The sequence below is a fragment of the Protopterus annectens genome, chromosome 3.part1 (genome assembly GCF_019279795.1).
Source record: "Protopterus annectens isolate FY-2018-M chromosome 3.part1, PAN1.0, whole genome shotgun sequence".
Lineage (NCBI taxonomy): Eukaryota > Metazoa > Chordata > Ceratodontiformes > Protopteridae > Protopterus > Protopterus annectens.
In genome coordinates this window covers 1,384,671,835-1,384,690,701 of record NC_056732.1, presented here as the reverse complement: position 1 = coordinate 1,384,690,701, position 18,867 = coordinate 1,384,671,835, and the positions used below count along the sequence as shown (strand labels likewise).

Here is an 18,867-nt window from a genome sequence, read left to right as displayed (position 1 = left end):
TGTAGAGCCACAACTGTCATCCCTCTTCAGAAGGGTGGACCATCAACCGACTCCAAGAACTACAGACCCTTCAGTGTGACTAGTCTGATATGCAAAGCTGTAGAATGAATTGTCATGGAAATGATCAACAAGGACACTGGCAACCTAAAGACACTGGACCCATCCTAGTTTGGCATTGTTAAGGGAAGGTCTTGCCTACTCAACCTGGAAGATTTCTTCAGGAGGGTCACCAAGGCTATGGATGAGGGGAAAACAGTGCATACCACTTACTTTAAACTGACCAATACATTCTATACAATATACAACTCTGGTATGGTTGACATACTGTCAGAACTAGACATAAATGTCCACGTAACTTTCTGGATTACTGGCTGGATCACAGGTTTGACCCAAGAAGTCAGGATCATTGAGACCACATCCACCTGGAGACGGGTCACCAGCAGAGTACACCAGGGATCCATGTTGGGCCTGCTCCTGTTTGACATTAGCCTTGACTTCCGAGAAGTAGATGCCAAAGGCATCTGACTCACCAAGTGTGCAGATGACTGTAAATTAGGAGCTGTCATAGATTCCCCCATGACAACAATATACTACAAGAGGGTCTAACACAAACAAATGGCTGGTGCCAAAGCCACTGATTAAATTTCAATGTGAAGAAATGCGTTATAGTGCCTTTTGGGAAATTATCCACCCAAGCTAATTACTCCAGCAATAAAACACCCCTAAGATATGACCTGATAGTTAGGGATCTGGGAATATATGTAGACAGTAATCTGCCTTTGACCAACACATAGCCAAGATAGTAAGAAAATCATTCTTTGTTGCCCAACTTATAAGCAAAGATATGGCATTCAGGTTCAGGGAAGTTATAGTACCACTCTACTCAGCCCTTACCAGACCCATCATTGAGTACAGTGCCCCCTTTTGCATATACATAAACAGGCACTTGCAACAGTTGGAGCACCCCGAAAGGTTCCTCACCAGGAGAATCCAGGGTATGAATACCCTGTCTTACACAAATCACCTTAAGACCCTGTCTCTGTACTCATTCTCCTAACAGGTTACTGAGAGGTGGTGTATGCCTGACATAAAAAGCATCCTCATATCATTTGCATATCTGTAAATTAAACAGCAGCAGAAAGACTAGATCCAAGAACCTGAAGTTCACCTGTGACATAAATAGAACATGCTGGAGAGACCAATATGTGTCTCAAAGGATTCCCACGCTATGGAATAAGCTCCCCATCTATATGAAACATAGTTCATCCCTGACCCTATTCAAACAAAACATTAATCATTGGATGGGAAATAGCAAATTCACCCCCAGTCTGGCCCGCATGTCTTTGATGGACAGTGGTCGACTGTAAGTAAATTAATCCCCAACTAGCATAACTCTCCCACATAATCCTTAGCTACCTCCTTACTAACATACCCCCACGGTATTGGCATCTAAGTAAATCTGGGACAAAACTCCCTTGGGTTGCACAGATAGGCTTGTAAAGACCCTGGTGGTTGTTAGCCTAGTATAAACCTATGAACTTATAAAAACATTGTCCAACACATTTAAGTTTTTGATTTACCTAACAGCAGCAACTTACTATATGCATGATGGAACTGTATTCAAACAGAAGCTGTTGTACTTTATTCTGTTTTTTGTATGTGTTTTTTGTTATTGATATGATTCATGCATTTTTTTATTGTTTCTGTTCCTGTCATTATTGCTGTTTCATTCTTGCATTTTCTTTCCATCTGCATTGTTATGTTTGTATTTTTTACTGTTGTAAGTATGGATATTTTCTACTTGGGTATCTGCTGAAAAGGGGCTGTCATGCCCAGTCTGACTTTCCCAGTAAACAAAAGTAAAATAAATAATGTTTTTGAAAATTAGTATGTAAATGTTTATCACTCTGTTACAAAAAAAATTTTGACTTTAAAAAGATAGTTGCACAGTTTCCTTAACCCCGCATAAATGACATTTTCTTTCCTCAGTACTGAAGTCCTTCTTTAGGTTCATCAGTACTTACTAGGCTATTGATCGGTGTAGATGTTAAGAAACCTAGCCTTATATTCCCATGTTGTTTTTTAGCCCTTATATTTTGTGTACAGATAACCCAGAGGCATTACAAGGTTTTGTTTGGACGTTCACTTGATGACCTTATCCACGGGAGGACATGGGAGCGAAACTGGTGGTGAATTTGCATTTTCCCATCCATCCAGTTTGTTTGAATAGAGTAAGAGAAGTACTTTGCTTTATGTGGAGTGGAAGACTATTCCACAGAAGAGGTCTTTTTCTGAGATCCATACTTGTCCCACCAACATGTTCTATTTATATTGCAAATGAGATTTTGAGTGGGTGTTCACACTAATATTGGACTTGTGAATGTGTTATAGGTCTACTGAGGCTCTATATGAGAGGCAGCAGTCACCTCTTAGTGGCATGTATGTTGCTGAGCAGAAGGACAAGGCTTTGAGAAGTTTTTATGATTTAGGCCCTTTGTAATGAGAAATTGAGGTTGCTCTAGCTCTCTGAACTCCTGGACTTGGATGCCATTCCTTTAGATGTAAGCTGTGCAATGACAAAGAACTTCCTTCCTTGCAATAGTGAATTCTTGCTCTATGGAATACAGTGAGATGGCCAATAAATTTAAATATTTGAAGGGGAGTGATTTCACAAAATGATAATTTTGTGCTTATTCACAATAACCAATAAAAGAGGAGAGGAAAGGAGATATGTGATCAAATTAACATAAGGGGCAGGCAACTAGAAAGACAGAGTTTAAAAACACAACAGCACCAGAGTGACAGGGTAGGGAAAAACTTAATCTCTGTGTGACTCACAAGAGACACAGTGATAACTTTCCTTGTTTAAATATGCATTTAAAAGCAGAATACAGGTAAAACACAGTAGAAAGAAAAAAAAAACGTAATATACAACTTAGAAGAAGGCAATAAAGCAATAGAAAATACAAGAAAGCAAAAACAAAATAAACTTTCCCTCACAGCAAGTTGTGGCAGAGTCTGGATCATGAGTCCTAATTTGTGGAAGTGAAGAATGTGACTATCAACTGTGAAAGCGCAAATTCTTTAAAATCTTATTTTATATAAGTCAGTATTTATGGGAAAATAAGAGCAGAATGTTAGTGAACTTTGTAGGGATACCACTAAAAGGCTGAAACGGAATACAAGTACTGAATTCCATTTTGCACTTTTTGAACATGATATTATAGGCTGCCTAAAGTAAGAAAGAGGCAGAAAGTGTTTTTAAAAGCAAGGGGATACATTGTAAGGAAGTGAGAGCAAGAGAGAGAGAGTGTGTGCTTGCAGTCATGCTTGTGTATGGTAGTACAAAATGATTATTTCAAAACTGGTGCAGAAGCAACTGTTTAACTAAGACGGGAATCCCCAAGCTGTAAAATGGATGAGAGTCTGCATAATTTTAAATGGATGAACATTGTTGTTGGGCATACTAATTTGATGTTACTGGAGAAAAATGGACTGTTTGTATTGAAGGAGTACAATTGCAATATTTAAAATTCTATCCTAAATCTACAGAGTGAACTGGGAAAGAAGCAGACATGGTCTCTGTCTCCTACCAGCTAAACTGGTGTATTCAATAAATTACCATGTCCATCTTCAGCCCTGCAGAGTACAGTCCAACTTTCTGCTATTGTTTCCCACACCTTACCTTACTCTTACATCGGACTTATGTCTGTTAGTCTGTTCCCCACTCACGAGTGATCAGAACAGGTAACAGGAGCAAAAGAAACTAGAAGGACTTTATTGCGTATTCCAACAGTGCAACACCTTTTGAATGTTGCATTCTTAGTCATGTTTTAGCATGCTTTAGATAAGGACTATCAACAGACAACATACCTTCATTAACCTCCTCCCAAAAAAAGGAAGACATTTTAAGTCTACACAGTCTTATTTTAAACAATGTTTTCGCTATTCCATCAAATACATACTTATGCTTGCTGACATCCCTGCTTGGGAGAAGAGAGAAAAAGAACCATAAATCAGATAAACTCAATGTAATGTTCTTGTAAATACTTGAAGGTTGATAAATAGTGGGTTTTTGAAGAATGTGAAGTCAAACACTGATTTTTGTTTCCTGATGTGAAACTTCAATAAACAACAGATTTTGCATCACCGTGCATTTTAGAATGCATTATCTGAAAGCCTGGCATTATTTAACAGAACGTAGAAGTTTATATCCAATTTATATTTTGGGGCTGTTTGATCATTTCTTGCAAGGCCTAGTGAAAGTAAGGTACAGATAATCATTTAGACCAGAAGGAAAAAAAATCACCAGCCAGAACAACATTTCTGTTACTGGATACAGAGTACTATTTATATGTTGTGCTTGCAATATTTTTCCCATTTTTCATTGAGAGCAGATACATAGCTAAAGCACGGCTATGGGAATGGCTGGCTGTCCCAAGCTGTTATGGAGTGTGATCAGCATATTGCTGGCATGCATTCGATTGAATGCTGGCAGTGTCGATTTTTTCCTAAGTCCGGAAATTTATTATTTTTAAAGTAGCTGTTGATCAGATTGTCTGCTTTTAGCTTTGCTCCTAACAGGCTCTTAAAAGCCATGATAGACCTTTGGTTCAGCTCTGACTCAGCTCTTCTTCAAAATTCCCAGGCTTGCCCACCTGTGCCTTAAAGTAATTGCTTTAATTTTCTTATCTTTTTGTCGCAACCTTCATAATCTTTTGTATCTGTTTATATTCAGATCGATCATTTCTGTATGGCCCGAACTCAGACTGGAAGCACAAGTGACATGTTCACAGTTATTTCTAACCTCCTTCTCTGTTGTGTAGCTCTGCATTCAGCACATCAGACTTTTCAGGTAAGTGCAGACAGAAAATATAAACTTTAGCATGTTTACTCAGGCCAACCTTTGATATTTTCTGTTTCTCTGTGTTTATTTTACTGTCCATTTGTGAGACTCATGTATGTTCATCTTACTTTGCAACATGGAAGAAGCCTCATTGTGGAATGATAATTTGTACGTTTTTTTTTTTTATTATAACATCTGACCATTGTTTTAGGCACAGAAACATTGACGTTTCTGATCAAGGTTCCAGACTGCTCAGGTTTGTAATGAAATATTTCTGGTGTAAATTAATTAAAAGTGAGCATTATTATTCTCTTTAGAGGCCAACACGCTATTCTGATAGTGCATGTTGTCAGTTCTTATGTTAATGATAATACATGATGCAGCTCTCATTACAGACAGAACAATGACTGTCAGCAAATAGGAGTACTTTCTTCTATTAGTATGATTATATGTTTGCTTGTATTTCGTATGATGTATGCATGTTCCTACTTAGTCACTGCTGTTTCCATCTCTGTTATGGTTAAAAGGTTTCATTTTAGAAGCGTGACTGTGACTCCATTTTGAGGATAAAGATCTATTAAACAGCATGTTCACAGTGCTAAAATGGAAACTTAAGTATAATCCTTCTGTTTCGTCACTGTTGTATAGTTGATTGCTTGGGCAGCCATACTGTATTGCTGCTGTGCAAAAGTAATCTGAGTGTGTGAAAGGTTAAGTTTAAATTAGCCACATCAGCACTGTTGGTATTTCTAGCTTTTCTGAATTAGCAGACAAGAAGTATACTACCTTATTAGTGAATTTTAGTGACATCAGTAGAAGGAATTCCTTTTAGGGAAAGTAATGTGCAATTTTGTTGCATCAAATATAGCAACGACTGTCTTCGTGAAATAATTGTAATTGAGTGCTGTATACTGCTTCCAATAAAATATTGTAGATAAAATCACAGTGGGCTAATAACTGTTTCATTTCTTATAAATCATGCTGTCTCTGTTAATGATATGCATTAATTACTGCAAGAAAAGTGAACACTGATTCATAATTGGCTAAGAGTAATCTGCCAGAACCAAACTCAGATCTAAAAGTTAAAATTCAATAAATAATTTATAATAGTTCATATAATTAGTCATTTGCATTGCACTATTGTACACATGGCATAAATTTCAAATGTTAATAAGTCAAACTTGTCTACACAGTATTTCAGCTATTCGTTAGTTTTAAAAAAACATGTTTGAAGTTGCACGTAAGAAGAATTTTCATACTTTGGTAAAAGTAAAGCGCTTACAAAGAAGGCAGAATTGTACATAGGTTTACATGGTACAAATATGAAAACATTAATGAGAGTAACAAGCTCTATACTATCTCATACTATGGGGCTATGGAGGACAGACAATAGAAATCTACTAAAGTAAGAAAATTAACCACAATGCAGTGCATGGAGTACTGTGATTACTCTCCAAAATCATGAAAACATAACTTAACCCAGACTTAACAGCCCTTGAGGGTACTTAACAAAAGCTTGTTAAGAACAGTCGTGCGCTGATAAGATCGGGTCTTATGTTAGGGATAAAAGTGGACAGCGCTTCCTGGCAAAAAGGGGTGGCAGAGGTTAAAACAGCTTTTAAAAGCTGTTAAAACTTCACTGTGCTGCACTTAAAGTGTCACAGAATGAAGTGTCTGACAGCTTTTAAAGCCATTGGATGTCCTTCATTAGATCAGTGTTGCATGCAAATTGGAAGTATCCTGCCAAGGATGCCATACATCAAGCCAATCTACCAAAGCTTATTCAAGTGCCATATGTCTGACTTAGGACTCATGCGCAAGAGTACATTCTAGTACATAAGGGGCATACATACACAAAGCTCTTCAGTACTTTCTTGCTACCAGCCCATGAAGAAAGTCTGTCTTTTACCTTGGTGTATCAGCTGTACAGCCTATGCCAGTTTCCATTCGCTGTGGGCAGATAAGTATCCCCATAAAGAACCCTTCCTGTTTTCACTTATATTTTGACTAAAATTGTGCTGTTTCATGTCAGCTAGGAGTGGGAAATGTGATTGTGGTTGGTAGATCTCTTATAAAGATAGTCTTATTGTATTTCATCCCTAAGTCTATAAGAATTTAAGAAGTCACTTAGCATCTGTAAATATCTATGTTGTAAATCTAGGGCTTAAGAGGTAGGGTGACCTCCAAGTCCCACAACAGCAACATAAAAAAGCCATGAAATCTGAACTTTCAGCTTCTCTCTCTGGTTCCAGTCACAATACCCCTTCTTAACACATCAGGATGCAGTTTTCAGGCATATCTCACCCAAACAGTCAGATTGCAAGTAAGGCTGCAAAGGAGGAACCACAGCTGGTGATTTCTGAGGGATATGATGACATACCACTGATACTTCTTTGAGAAGATGTTCCGGATACCCTTATTGAGGTATATCAGGAATCTGGTCCTCCTCACCTTTTATATGCTGATACTCCAAAAAAGGGAATGCAGTGGATTAAGCATACTTCCTCTTGTGCTACTCCTTCTGTCTATGATCCATAACAGGAGTGCATATAATTTCTGTAAGGAATGTGAACGCTGATTAATAATTGGCCTTCAGAAACCAGGCAAAACCTATCCCAGGTCTGAAGGCCTCCACAATTCATTCCCACACCATCTTCTACTTCCCAAGAAGGAAAACAGGATACGTCTTCAGAAGATGAGGACACTTCAGATTCAGATGTGGAATCCTTAGCTTCTTCTTCCAAGATCCAGTTTCTGAAGCACCGAAGAGATAGTGCAACCTGTTCAACAAGGATGCCTTAAAGTCTTCAGTTATGCCTCCTGTTGCTGGATGTTTTACAAGATACCTTTCTCTCTGCATCTTTGACCCTTGAGTTACAGCCACCAGCACTTGAAAAAAACTGATATGTGAAACTGGGACTTTAAAAAAACCTAATTATTTGTAAACAACCCTTCCTTTGCTGTGATTTTAGTTGAATCACACAAAGCCTCTAAACTCCTTCCATCCACAAATACCTTGCGTGTTAAGGACAGTAGGGTTATGGATAGGTAAGGGAATAAAGTGCACACCTCTGCAACTCTCTTTTCATGCCGTAAACTACCAAACCCACATGACCGGGTATCTTTTTTATTTTTGATAACTTGCACAGTGTCAAATCATTTACCAGGTTAACCTGGGATTGTATGAGTAAGGCAATGGAAACATTTGCATTCCCTGATATAAAAATAAGGTTAATTAGGATGAGGTACAGGCAGAAAGAAAGAAATAGGGGGATGCCAAGTGAAAGACCAGCACTGGCAGAGTTTTTTTAGTAGAATCTAGACGAGAAACTGCTGTTAGAAAGGGATAATTAGTACAGCATATAAAATATTGCATGATAACTATAAGAATCAATCAGAGGAGTTTTAAGAGGATTGGGAAAAGAGACTGGATAAGCAGTTCACAAAGAAAAATTGGTAGGATATATGTAGGACTCCCAAATATGCAACATAATCTAAAAGATTTTGGATCTTTGCATGGAAGTGTTTACATAGTTATTTTTATACCCCAAGTAAACTCCAAATAACTTTTCCTCAGGTAGATTGCAAATGTTGGAAGTGTGATGGGGAAGAATGAGGTAATTCTGAACATATTTTGTGGGAGTATAATGAGTTAGTAGACTTTAAAGGTTCCTTGCAGACTACTCTGTCAGAGGTGCTGGGTGAGCAAGTTGGTGTAGCTAGGGAGATTATGTTTTTCATCTGTAATATAGAATTGGAATTGCCTAGGCATAGTGAGGCATTGCAGGGTCTAATTGTGGTGGTTGACAAAAAAAATTACTAGAAAATGGAAATTAAAATCTATACCAACTGTACTAGAAGTGTTGAATATAGTAACAGAGATGAAACAACTGGAAATAGGATCTTTAGAAAAGAGTAGGAGCAAATTGTACAGGGATAATTGGAATTGTGGGATTAATACATCCACAAAATGTTTTGGAGGCGGGAGGAGGTTTAAAAGAAGGCAAGATATGAATGAGATATACAATATTTGACAATGACTGAATATAAGTGATGTATAATGTTTGCAACTAAAATTTGTTAATATGGTTTGTTTCCATTTATATAAATGTTATGATTGCCTGTGTGTTTGGAAAAAGGTTATTCAGGATGATATATATGAAAGATTAGAGACAAAAATTAAACTGTGATGTTCTTGCCAATAAATTGTGTTTGAAAAGATGAACCAAGTTTGGGAGACTTCTTTCCCCTTTGTTGTTTGCTTTATCTTTAGCGCCACTGGCAAAGAAAATAAGGGACTCAGAAATTTAAGGATATAATTGGTATGATAATCAAGAAAAGTTGGCTGTATTTGAAGGTGATATTATTTTATACTAGATCAATCCAGAAAATGACATCTAGGTGCTGCGGAACATTTTGAGAGAGTTTCAAGTCTTTTCAGAATATAAAATTAAAGATAAAATAAAGGCTTTTGCCATAAATTATGAACCACTTATGACATAGTTCAGCTAATACCTATATTTACGGAGACATGATAAAAATGAAATATTTAGGAGGATGGATTAAAAGGCATCTGTTATGGCAGCTAAGGTATGTGAGAAGAGATTAAAATACAAAAATTGAGAAACTGAAAGCTCTTATTTATGGATAGCAAGATGCAAGCAGTAAAAATATTTTTAGTCTCTTTAGATTTATATACAGTTCAGGCATATTTTTATCAACCAGAGAGGAAAAGGTGTGGACAGTAATTTATAAAGAGTAGAAATAATTTATCTAGGAAGGAAGAGGGCAAAAGAGGGATATATTGTTTCAACCAATAGAACATGTTGGTTTAGGATTACATGATTTGAAGGGATTTACAACTCAAAGTGGAAAGGGTTGATGATGAAGTGGGGTGGGGGTGTAGTTCAAAAAAGAGAGAGAGAGAGAGTGGGATTTTGGGTGTAGATCCTTAAGGAAAATAACCACCATACAGAATATTTTTTCAAATACCTTTATTGAATTATCATTTGTGACATAGGCAAATTTAAATCCATATAAAATTAATCAAACTATAGTAACATAACAAACATTATACTTTACATATATGTCATGTAACCTAAGCAGTATTACATAAATTATTCAATTCCTACCTTTTTTTAAACAAGAAATATCTTTATTAAACCATCACTTACTACACAGTCAATCATACATTTATATAAATGAAAACAAATTACACCAACACAATCCTAGTTGCAAGCATTTTACATCATAAACCATACTCGCACACTCCCAGTTGCAAACATTATACATCACTTATCTACCCAATCTTTCTCACATACATAGCTCATTTAAGTCCTGCCACCTTTTAGATCATATACCTCCCTTGTATGTATTGTTCTCACATTTCATATTTTCTTATGTAGTTTGCATCTTAGCTTAATTCCAGTTGTTTTATCCCTGTTACTGTATTCACCACTTCCAGTATAATTGGTTTAGCTTTTGATTTCCATTTTCTAGTAATTGCTTTTTTGGCAGCCACCAGTATTAGACACAGCAAGGCCTTACCATGTCTAGGCAATTCCAATTCTGTATCATAGCTCAGAAAAATCAGCTGCCTTGTTAGACCAATTTGCCAACCCAACATCTCCAACAGTGCATTCCACAGGAAATTCTTAGTCTGCCACCTCACTGCACTCCCATAAAATATGTTCCCAACCACCTCTTTCTTCCCCTTCACACCGCCAACACTTGCTGTCTGCCTGAGGAAAAAATCATTGGTATCTACATTGGGTATAAAAATATGTATGTAAACATTTCCAGGCTAAAATCCTAAATCTTCTAGATTTTGTTGCATATATATACATATAGTAGTGGAAGATAGGTTAAGAAGGGACGTGATGATTAGTGAACAGCAGTATGGTTTCATGCTGGGAAAGAGCACTACAGATGTGATGTTTGCTCTGAGAGTGTTGATGGAGAAGTACAGAGAATGTCAGAAGGAGTTGCATTGTGTTTTTGTAGACTTAGAGAAAGCATATGACAGGGTGCCTAGAGAGGAGTTGCGGTATTGTATGAGGAAGTCAGGAGTGTCAGAGAAGTATGTAAGAGTGGTACAGGATATGTACGAGGGTAGTGTGACAGTGGTGAGGTCTGCAGTGGGAGTGATGGATGCATTTAAGGTGGAGGTGGGGTTACATCAAGGATCAGCTCTGAGCCCTTTCTTATTTGCAGTGGTGATGGACAGGTTGACAGACGAGATCAGACAGGAGTCCCCATGGACTATGATGTTTGCAGATGACATTGTGATCTGTAGTGAGAGTAGGGAACAGGTGGAGAACACCCTGGAGAGATGGAGATTTGCTCTACAGAGAAGAGGAATGAAGGTCAGCAGGACTAAGACAGAATATATGTGTGTGAATGAGAGGGAGGATAGAGGAATGGTGAGGATGAAAGGAGTAGAGGTGGCGAAGGTGAATGAGTTTAAATACTTGGGGTCAATAGTTCAGAGTAACGGTGAGTGTGAAAGAGAGGTGAAGAAGAGAGTACAGGCAGGATGGAGTGGGTGGAGAAGAGTGTCAGGAGTGATTTGTGAAAGACGAGTACCTGTAAGAGTGAAAGGGAAGGTCTACAAAAGGGTAGTGAGACCAACTATGTTATATGGGTTGAAGACAGTGGCATTGACAAAAAGGCAGGAGTTTGAGCTGGATGTGGCAGAGTTAAAGATGTTAAGATTTGCACTGGGTGTGACGAGGGTGGACAGGATTAGGAATAAGTATATTAGAGGGTCAGCCTAGGTTGGAAGGTTTGGAGACAAAGCCAGAGAGGCAAGATTACATTGGTTTGGACGTGCTGAGGAGGGATGCTGAGTATATTGGGAAAAAGATGCTAAGGATGAAGCTACCATGTAACAGGAAAAGAGGAAGGCCTAAGATAAGGTTTATGGATGTGGTGAGACAGGACATGCAGGTGGTTGGTGTGACAGAGCAAGATGCAGAGGACAGGAAGAAATGGAAACAGGTGATCCGCTGTGGCGACCCCTAACGGGAACAGCCGAAAGAAGATGATAATGATATATATATATATATATATATATATATATATATATATATATATATCATTGTTTCTTTGTGAATTACTTATCCAGTCTCTTCCCAATCCTTTCTAACCTCCTCTGATTCATTGTTATAGTTATCATGTAATGTATTATATGCTCTACTAATTATTCCTTTTTTAATGGCAGCTTCTGTTCTCCATTCTTTTAAAAACTCTACCAGTGCTGAGCTTTCATTTAGGACTTTCCTGTTTCTTTCTCTTTGCCTATACTCTGATATCAATCCTTGATAGGGAGGGCAGTCTCTATCCTGCAGTCCAAATAAATTCTTGGTGTCTTCCCATCTCTAGTTGTTTGCTTTCATTACCATGGTTCCTTTGCCAGTTTTCTCCAATAAATTCTGGCCCTCTCTTGCCTTTTGTCTGTGTCCCTAATTGCAGTCATCCCTGTCATCAGAAGCTCCTTTCTCCATTCCCGTGTTGGTTTAGTTCTTAGAATACTTTCTTTTACTTTATGGATAGAATATTCTGCATGATTATTGTTATTTTCCTAAAGACCTGCATCCAAAATCTCAGTCTCTCCCTGTTTTCTTGAGCTTCCCTCTTGCTTTGCACTATAGTTTTCTGCTTGTGCTATACATATGAGTCTTAACTGCGTAAATCTGAAATACCCCTTCAAATTGGATAATCTCAATCCGCCCTGTTCTTCTGGAAGAATCATCGTATCTCACTTGACTCTTGCCATCTTCCCCTCTCAGACAAGTCCTTCAGTGCTTTATTAATTACTACCCACATCTTCTCCTCTGTTTGATAAAATATATACCTGATCTGTGTATAAGACTAAAGGGACTAAAAACATTTTAACTGCTTGGATCTTACTATCCATATCCATATAACAAAGCTTCCGTTTCCTTAGTTTTTGTATTATTTTTTAGTCTCTTTCTATGTATCCTTAGTTGCCACACTAGAAAGATTTTTAATCCATATTCCTAAATATTTCATTTTATCATGTCTCCATACATATGGGCATTCCTGAACCAGTTCTTGTGTGGGTACATAATATATTGCTATTGCATTTGCTTTAGCTTCATTAATGTTGTATCCTGAAAATTTTTGAAGCGGTCTCAAAATGTTCCACACCACTGCAGTGTCTTTTTCTGGTTTTGTCAGGTAAAAAATATCATCTGCAAAAATAGCCAGCTTTTCTTGACCACCATACTAATTATAGTAATTATACTAATTATATCCTTGAATTTTTGAGTCTCTTATTTTCTTTGTCAGTGGTTCTAAATATAATGCAAATAATAAAGGGGAAGAAGACACCCCTGCCTGATTCCTCTGCTCAAGCAGAAATGATCAGAGAGGAACCCACCCACTTTAATTTTCACCTCCGATCCCTCATGAATTCTCCTAATCAACCTTATAATTTTTTCAGGAAATGCAAATGCTTCCATTGCCCTGCTCACAAAGTCCCATCTTACTCTGCCAAATGCTTTCTCTGCATCTAGTCCCACCAGCAATAATGGTATTTTCTTATATTCTGCTTCCCTCTGGATCATCAATGTTCTGTTAATGTTGTCAAATGTTTGTGTCCCCTCCACAAAACCACATTGATCCATATCTATCAATTTTGACATTACTTTTGCCATTATTTTAGCCATTATAGACATGAACACATTTTAATCATGGTTTAGTGTTAAAATGGGTCTGTATGAATTTGGATCTGATGGATCTTTACCTAGTTTGGGTATTACAGCTGCCACTGCTTTCTTCCAGAACAGTGGTACTTCTCCTCCTTTTAAGATACTGTTAAACAAAACCTTCCAGATTTTTATCAGTTTTTTTTCTTCTAGATTCCAAACTTCCACAGGAATACCATCTGTTCCTGGGAACTTTCCTGTAGACTGGATATACATCAGCATTTTTCTCATCTCATCCTATCCTGTTAGTAATTGAGTCTCGTCTACCTTTAACCTTGGCATATTTAATTCCTCCATAAACATTTCCATTTGTACCTTTTCTTGATTTTCATATTTATCTGCTTTATAGAGACTCTCATAGAATTTACAAAATATTTATAATACCTCTACAGGATCTCTTGTTACCTTCTTTGTTACAGGAATGAGGCCAAATAGAAGTTTGGACTGCATGTTAGAGACTGCCTTCCCTATCATGGATTGATATTAGAGTATAGAAAAAGGGAAAGGGATAGAGGAGTTCTAAGTGAAAGGCCTGCCTGCTCTTGTAGAATTTTTAGTCAAATCTGAAACGGAAGCTGCAGGTAAAAGGTGATAATTAGTTTTTTTGTGTGTGTCTTTCGGCTTTTCCCGGTTAGGGGTCGCCACAGCGGAACTCCGGTCCGCTAATGATTGGCAGTTGATTTTTACCTGATGCACAACCTTCAATGAAGATATGCCCATTCACGCATGTCTCCACGCAGAAAACGCTCTAGCTGAGAATCGAACCGGACAGCGTCTTACTGTGAGGCGACAACGCTACCGCAGCACCACCACCGCGGGTCCAAAAGGTGGTAATTAGTAAGGTGTATAAAATATTGCATGGTAACAATAAGAATCAATCAGAGGAGATTAGTTAAGATTGGGAATCAAAACTGGAAAAACAATTTACAAAGGAACATTGGGAGTTCATATTTATGACTCCCAAGTATACAGCAAAGTTCAGAAGGTTTAGGAGCTTTTCTTGGAAGTGTTTGCGTAGGTATTTTTATACCCCAAGTAGATTTCAAAGAATTTTTCCCCAGTAGATAGCAAATGTTGGAGGTGTGATGGGGAAGAAAGAGGTAACTGGGTCTAAGTTTTTTGGGGAGTATAATGAGTTGGCAGATCGAAAAAAAATCCATACAGAGTACTCTATTATCTATATTGAGGGAGCAAATGGCTATAACTAAGGAAATGATTCTTTTGAGCTGGAACAAAGGATCCAAATTGCCAAGCCATAGTAAGGTCTTATTGTGTGTAATTCTATTGGCTGTCAAAAAAGCAGTTGCTGGAAAGTGGAAATCAAAATCTAAACAACTGTATTTGAAGTACTGATTATTTTAAAAATATAAAAGAACTGGAAGAATAATCTTTACAAAGTTAATGGAAGGAGCAAATTACATAGAAATAAATGCAATTTGTGGAAACTGTACATGCAGGATAAAGTTTAAGAGGACAAGTGATGTATAAGGGTAGACAGGAGTTAGGTGATTTATGTAATGTTGGACTGAAACAGTTATAAAGAAAGAAAGAAAAAAGACCATGCTTAATATGTGTAAATGGAAAAAAATGTTAATATGGTTTGTTTTCTTTTGCCTTTATGTATGCATGCCTGTGTTTTAAGTGATATTTTAATAAAGGTGTTTAAAGACACAAACATTGTATTTCTGACTCTCCTGACTCCCATAATAAAACTACTTTACTGTCTATGCTCAATTTTGTTATCCAGATAGCAAGATATTCAATAAAGTGTGGCTATAATGCTAATGATGCCTCCTCCCAGGCTATCAGCTGCTGCATCTTTTTAAGGAGGGGCCCTTGGTTTTACTTACAGCAATTGTCTGATGATGTAAATGCTAAGTTTTTATATGCCCCTTTTGGCAAAGACAATCTTTTTTGATACAGCTTCTACTGACATTTTCCAAAAATTGCAAGGGGGTAGAAAATCTGTCAGGATTCTAAACAATTCTTTTCCTCTCCCTAAAGCTGAACCCTTCTTTTATAAAAGCCACAGCCAAAAGCTAAAATATTCTCTAAGAAAGAAAAAGTGGCAGGAAAAATCTAAGTCAGGTTTCAAAGAACCTAAAAGATCCTTTGGTGATAAAATGCCAAGTCTAGGACTTCCAACCTCTCCACTCCCTATCTTCCACTTTGGCGAATCCTTTCTTTTCTTTCAGGAAAACATTCTCCATTCCTGCCTCTTTTGTGTATGGTAACATTGGATATCTGGGTATTAAACATTATCCTAACATGGATACAGACTGATTTGGGACCTCCCCCAGTTACATCAGGAATTGCTCAAGTTCCGCAAGCCAACAGTATCTGGTTTTGCCAATCTTACAAAAACAAATTTCAATCGGGGACCACATAATTGGTCCCACCTCACCAAAAAGGACACCAGTTTTATTCTAGGTTATTCGTTGTACCACAAAAAGGGTACATGGAGAACCATTTTCGACTTCTCCATCTTAAACACTTCCCTGCAAATTCCAAAATTCAAGGTGCCCTCTTTTCATAGTTTCCTTCCTTTTATTTCCCCTCAAGCCTTTATGGTTAGCTTGGAGGATGCCTATCTTCATATTCCCATTCATCAAGACTACAGAAAATTCTTAACATTTTTTTCTTTGGGAGTTCATTTTAATATTCTGCATTGCCATTTGGATTATCCACAGCTCCAACAGTATTCAAAAAATGTTCAGCAGCAGTGGTATCATTCTGCAGACTCCAGTGTAGCCCTATTTACCTTTATTTAGATGACCTTTTAAGCAAAGCTATTTCAGTGGAAAAAATAAATTTGTAGGACCTGCATTTCCCTATGGACCTGCGTTTTTGCCTAGGTTCTATACTAAAACTGAAAAAATCTATCTTACAACCATTGCAGAATATAGATCTGATGTTGTCAATTTTTGTTCTGTCCTCTACTAATGGGTTCAGTTCCAACCCCTTCAATCTGACTCAGCAGTTGCTAAAGCTCATGGCAACCAAAAACTCTCGAGCTTCTCCCTTACCTGTAATGCAACAACCTCAAGTACCTCATATCTCGTTGCCGCTATACATGAAAGATGTGGTGACTGTTACCTTGAGCAGGTAAGTGTTACATTTTGTGAATTTGTATTTCTTTCCAGTTAAAACCTCTTTATTCTTGGGTTTTTTACTATCCCTTACTTTATTGCTTACATTTATATATTGTCTCCCTTTCTTATCCCTTTTTTCTGTACAGTTGTACCTTGAATACTATTGTTAGTATTGCTTTCTAGTTTCTACACTCAGTGTAGCATCTTTATTTACCATTGCTGGTAATATTTTCTATTTTTTATTTTTCTTAAAAAAAAAAAAGTTTAGTCCTTTACTTTTTTCTTGTTGATAGTGTATGTTACTATTGTTGCTTTTGGCTGTATGGCAGAGAAAGGACTAGCAGGGTTCAAAAATGTCTCAAGTGTGGGCACAAGATTCCTGTATCCAATGCCCACACTTTATGTGTATATTGTCTTGGGGCTCTTCATTTACAGGAAGACTGTACTATTTGCCATGGTTTTAATCTCAGGGCCCTTGTTGAAAGGAAGAATAAAACGATCCTAAAAGGTTTACTTCCTTCTGCATTTGGAGAGGATTTATCTGAAGCTAAATGTAAAGAGTCAAAGTCTCCTTCTTCTGGTCCATCTACTTCTTCCTTCTGGACCTCGGAACTTTCCAAAAAGGGACCTCATTCTGATCCCTACTTCAACACTGAATCCTAAAAAGAAAAACAGATAATTATTGGATCTGACTCCAGCATTGGATCCTAAGCAGAAAAAATTATCGGATCCATTAAAAAAATTATTGAAACCAACAATTCTTTCCAGTATTATTTACCTACCAAGGACCAAATACTCACCTTCTGTGGACCTGATACCCTCCAGGGTCCCCTCACTCTTTTTGGAGAGACCCAGGCCCCCCTCTGTAATTTCCACTTGGTCTTCCAGGAGCTTAACAGAAGATGATGTGGAAAGACTGGTGCAAAAAATTTTCTTGGCGTGGAGTCGGATGGGTGCCTTACTGGCTCCTACCCCTTTGGGTCAGGAGGGTCGCTGTTCCACCACACCCCCTTTACCAGTTCCTCCTCTGACTCTATCTACTGTTTCAGATTCCTTGGATCTGAAATGTCCAGTTCTGTCTGCTTTGGATCCGAGGATAGCATTGTCCTCAGATCTGAAGTCCATTCCGAACACGTCGGTTCAGGCAGATCCAGAGAGCTCTCAGACCTGAAGCTTCCCTGTCAGATCCAAGGTGTTGGAGTCAACTCCAAAATTGTCGGAGCCATCTCTGAGCCTCAGAATGTTGGCACATGTTAGCTCAGCTCTGGCTTTTTACCTGAGGGGGATTGCCTTCAGAGCAGGGAGGGACACTGGTCCAAAAGCTTGCCTTTTCAGATCCGAGTTTTCTCCTTCTCTGGGGCGGTCTGTCTTTGAGGCTAGGGAGACAGCATTGTCTGTCTCAGCAGCACAGACGGAGCCTAGCCCTGTTGGATTTTCAGTCTGCAGCTTTGATGTCCCTGCACTAGGAATCTCATCACTCTTTTCCACAAGGACAGTTAGTACGAAAACTCCAGGCTTCCCAACAGGATATCCCAACTGCATCCGATATCTCCCCAGAGCATCCCATTGAGGAGGCCTGTAAGAAGAAGACATGTAAGAGGAAGCACTTGGACTCCCCTGAGGAGTCTATCACAGAAGATATGGACTTCGATGAAGGTGAAGAGTCCCCATGGTCACCTCCTGAAGATGTCTCATTTGGAGACATCCTTGAAATCCTTAAGCAGAGAGGTGGCTGGATTATCCGAGGAGCCTTTCTGTACTGGCCTGTCTACATCCTGGGTGATTCCACCCACTGCTGACCTCATTGAGTTGATCTCTCAGTGACTCTGGAAGGAGCGTGACATTATTGAACCTATACCTTGGAGACCAGACAAAATTATGGCATTACTGGTGGAGAAACAGTTTTGGGGAAAGGGGTGCCTATTGATGCCATGGTCGTGGTGGCAGCCACTAAAAAGGAACTTGCTGAGGAGAGTTCCTCTGTTCATCCCCCAACATGGAGTGACGGAAGATGGACAGGTTTGGGAAGCATGTCTATGGTTCAGCGACCTTTGCTTTAAGGTCTCTGAATTATTTGGCACATTTTGCAAGGTTACAGAGGGATTTGATTAAGGAGCTCTCAAATACCCTCTCAGGATCCGTTTCTGAAAAAGTACAATTGTCTGTGACTTCTCAGTTGGCTACTCTGCAGTCTGTT

At 38.3% G+C, this 18,867-nt stretch overlaps 1 protein-coding gene across 3 annotated transcripts in view; it reads left to right on the top strand.

The window, feature by feature from the left end:
- The window catches only part of LOC122798471, a 614,991-nt gene that overhangs the window by 311,619 nt on the left and 284,505 nt on the right, over positions 1 to 18,867 (top strand). For all 3 annotated transcript variants that reach the window (XM_044067422.1, XM_044067421.1, XR_006364274.1), the window contains one exon: positions 4,739 to 4,855. In XM_044067422.1, coding sequence (XP_043923357.1) covers positions 4,739 to 4,855 — 117 coding nt within the window. The remainder of the gene's footprint in view (positions 1 to 4,738; positions 4,856 to 18,867) is intronic.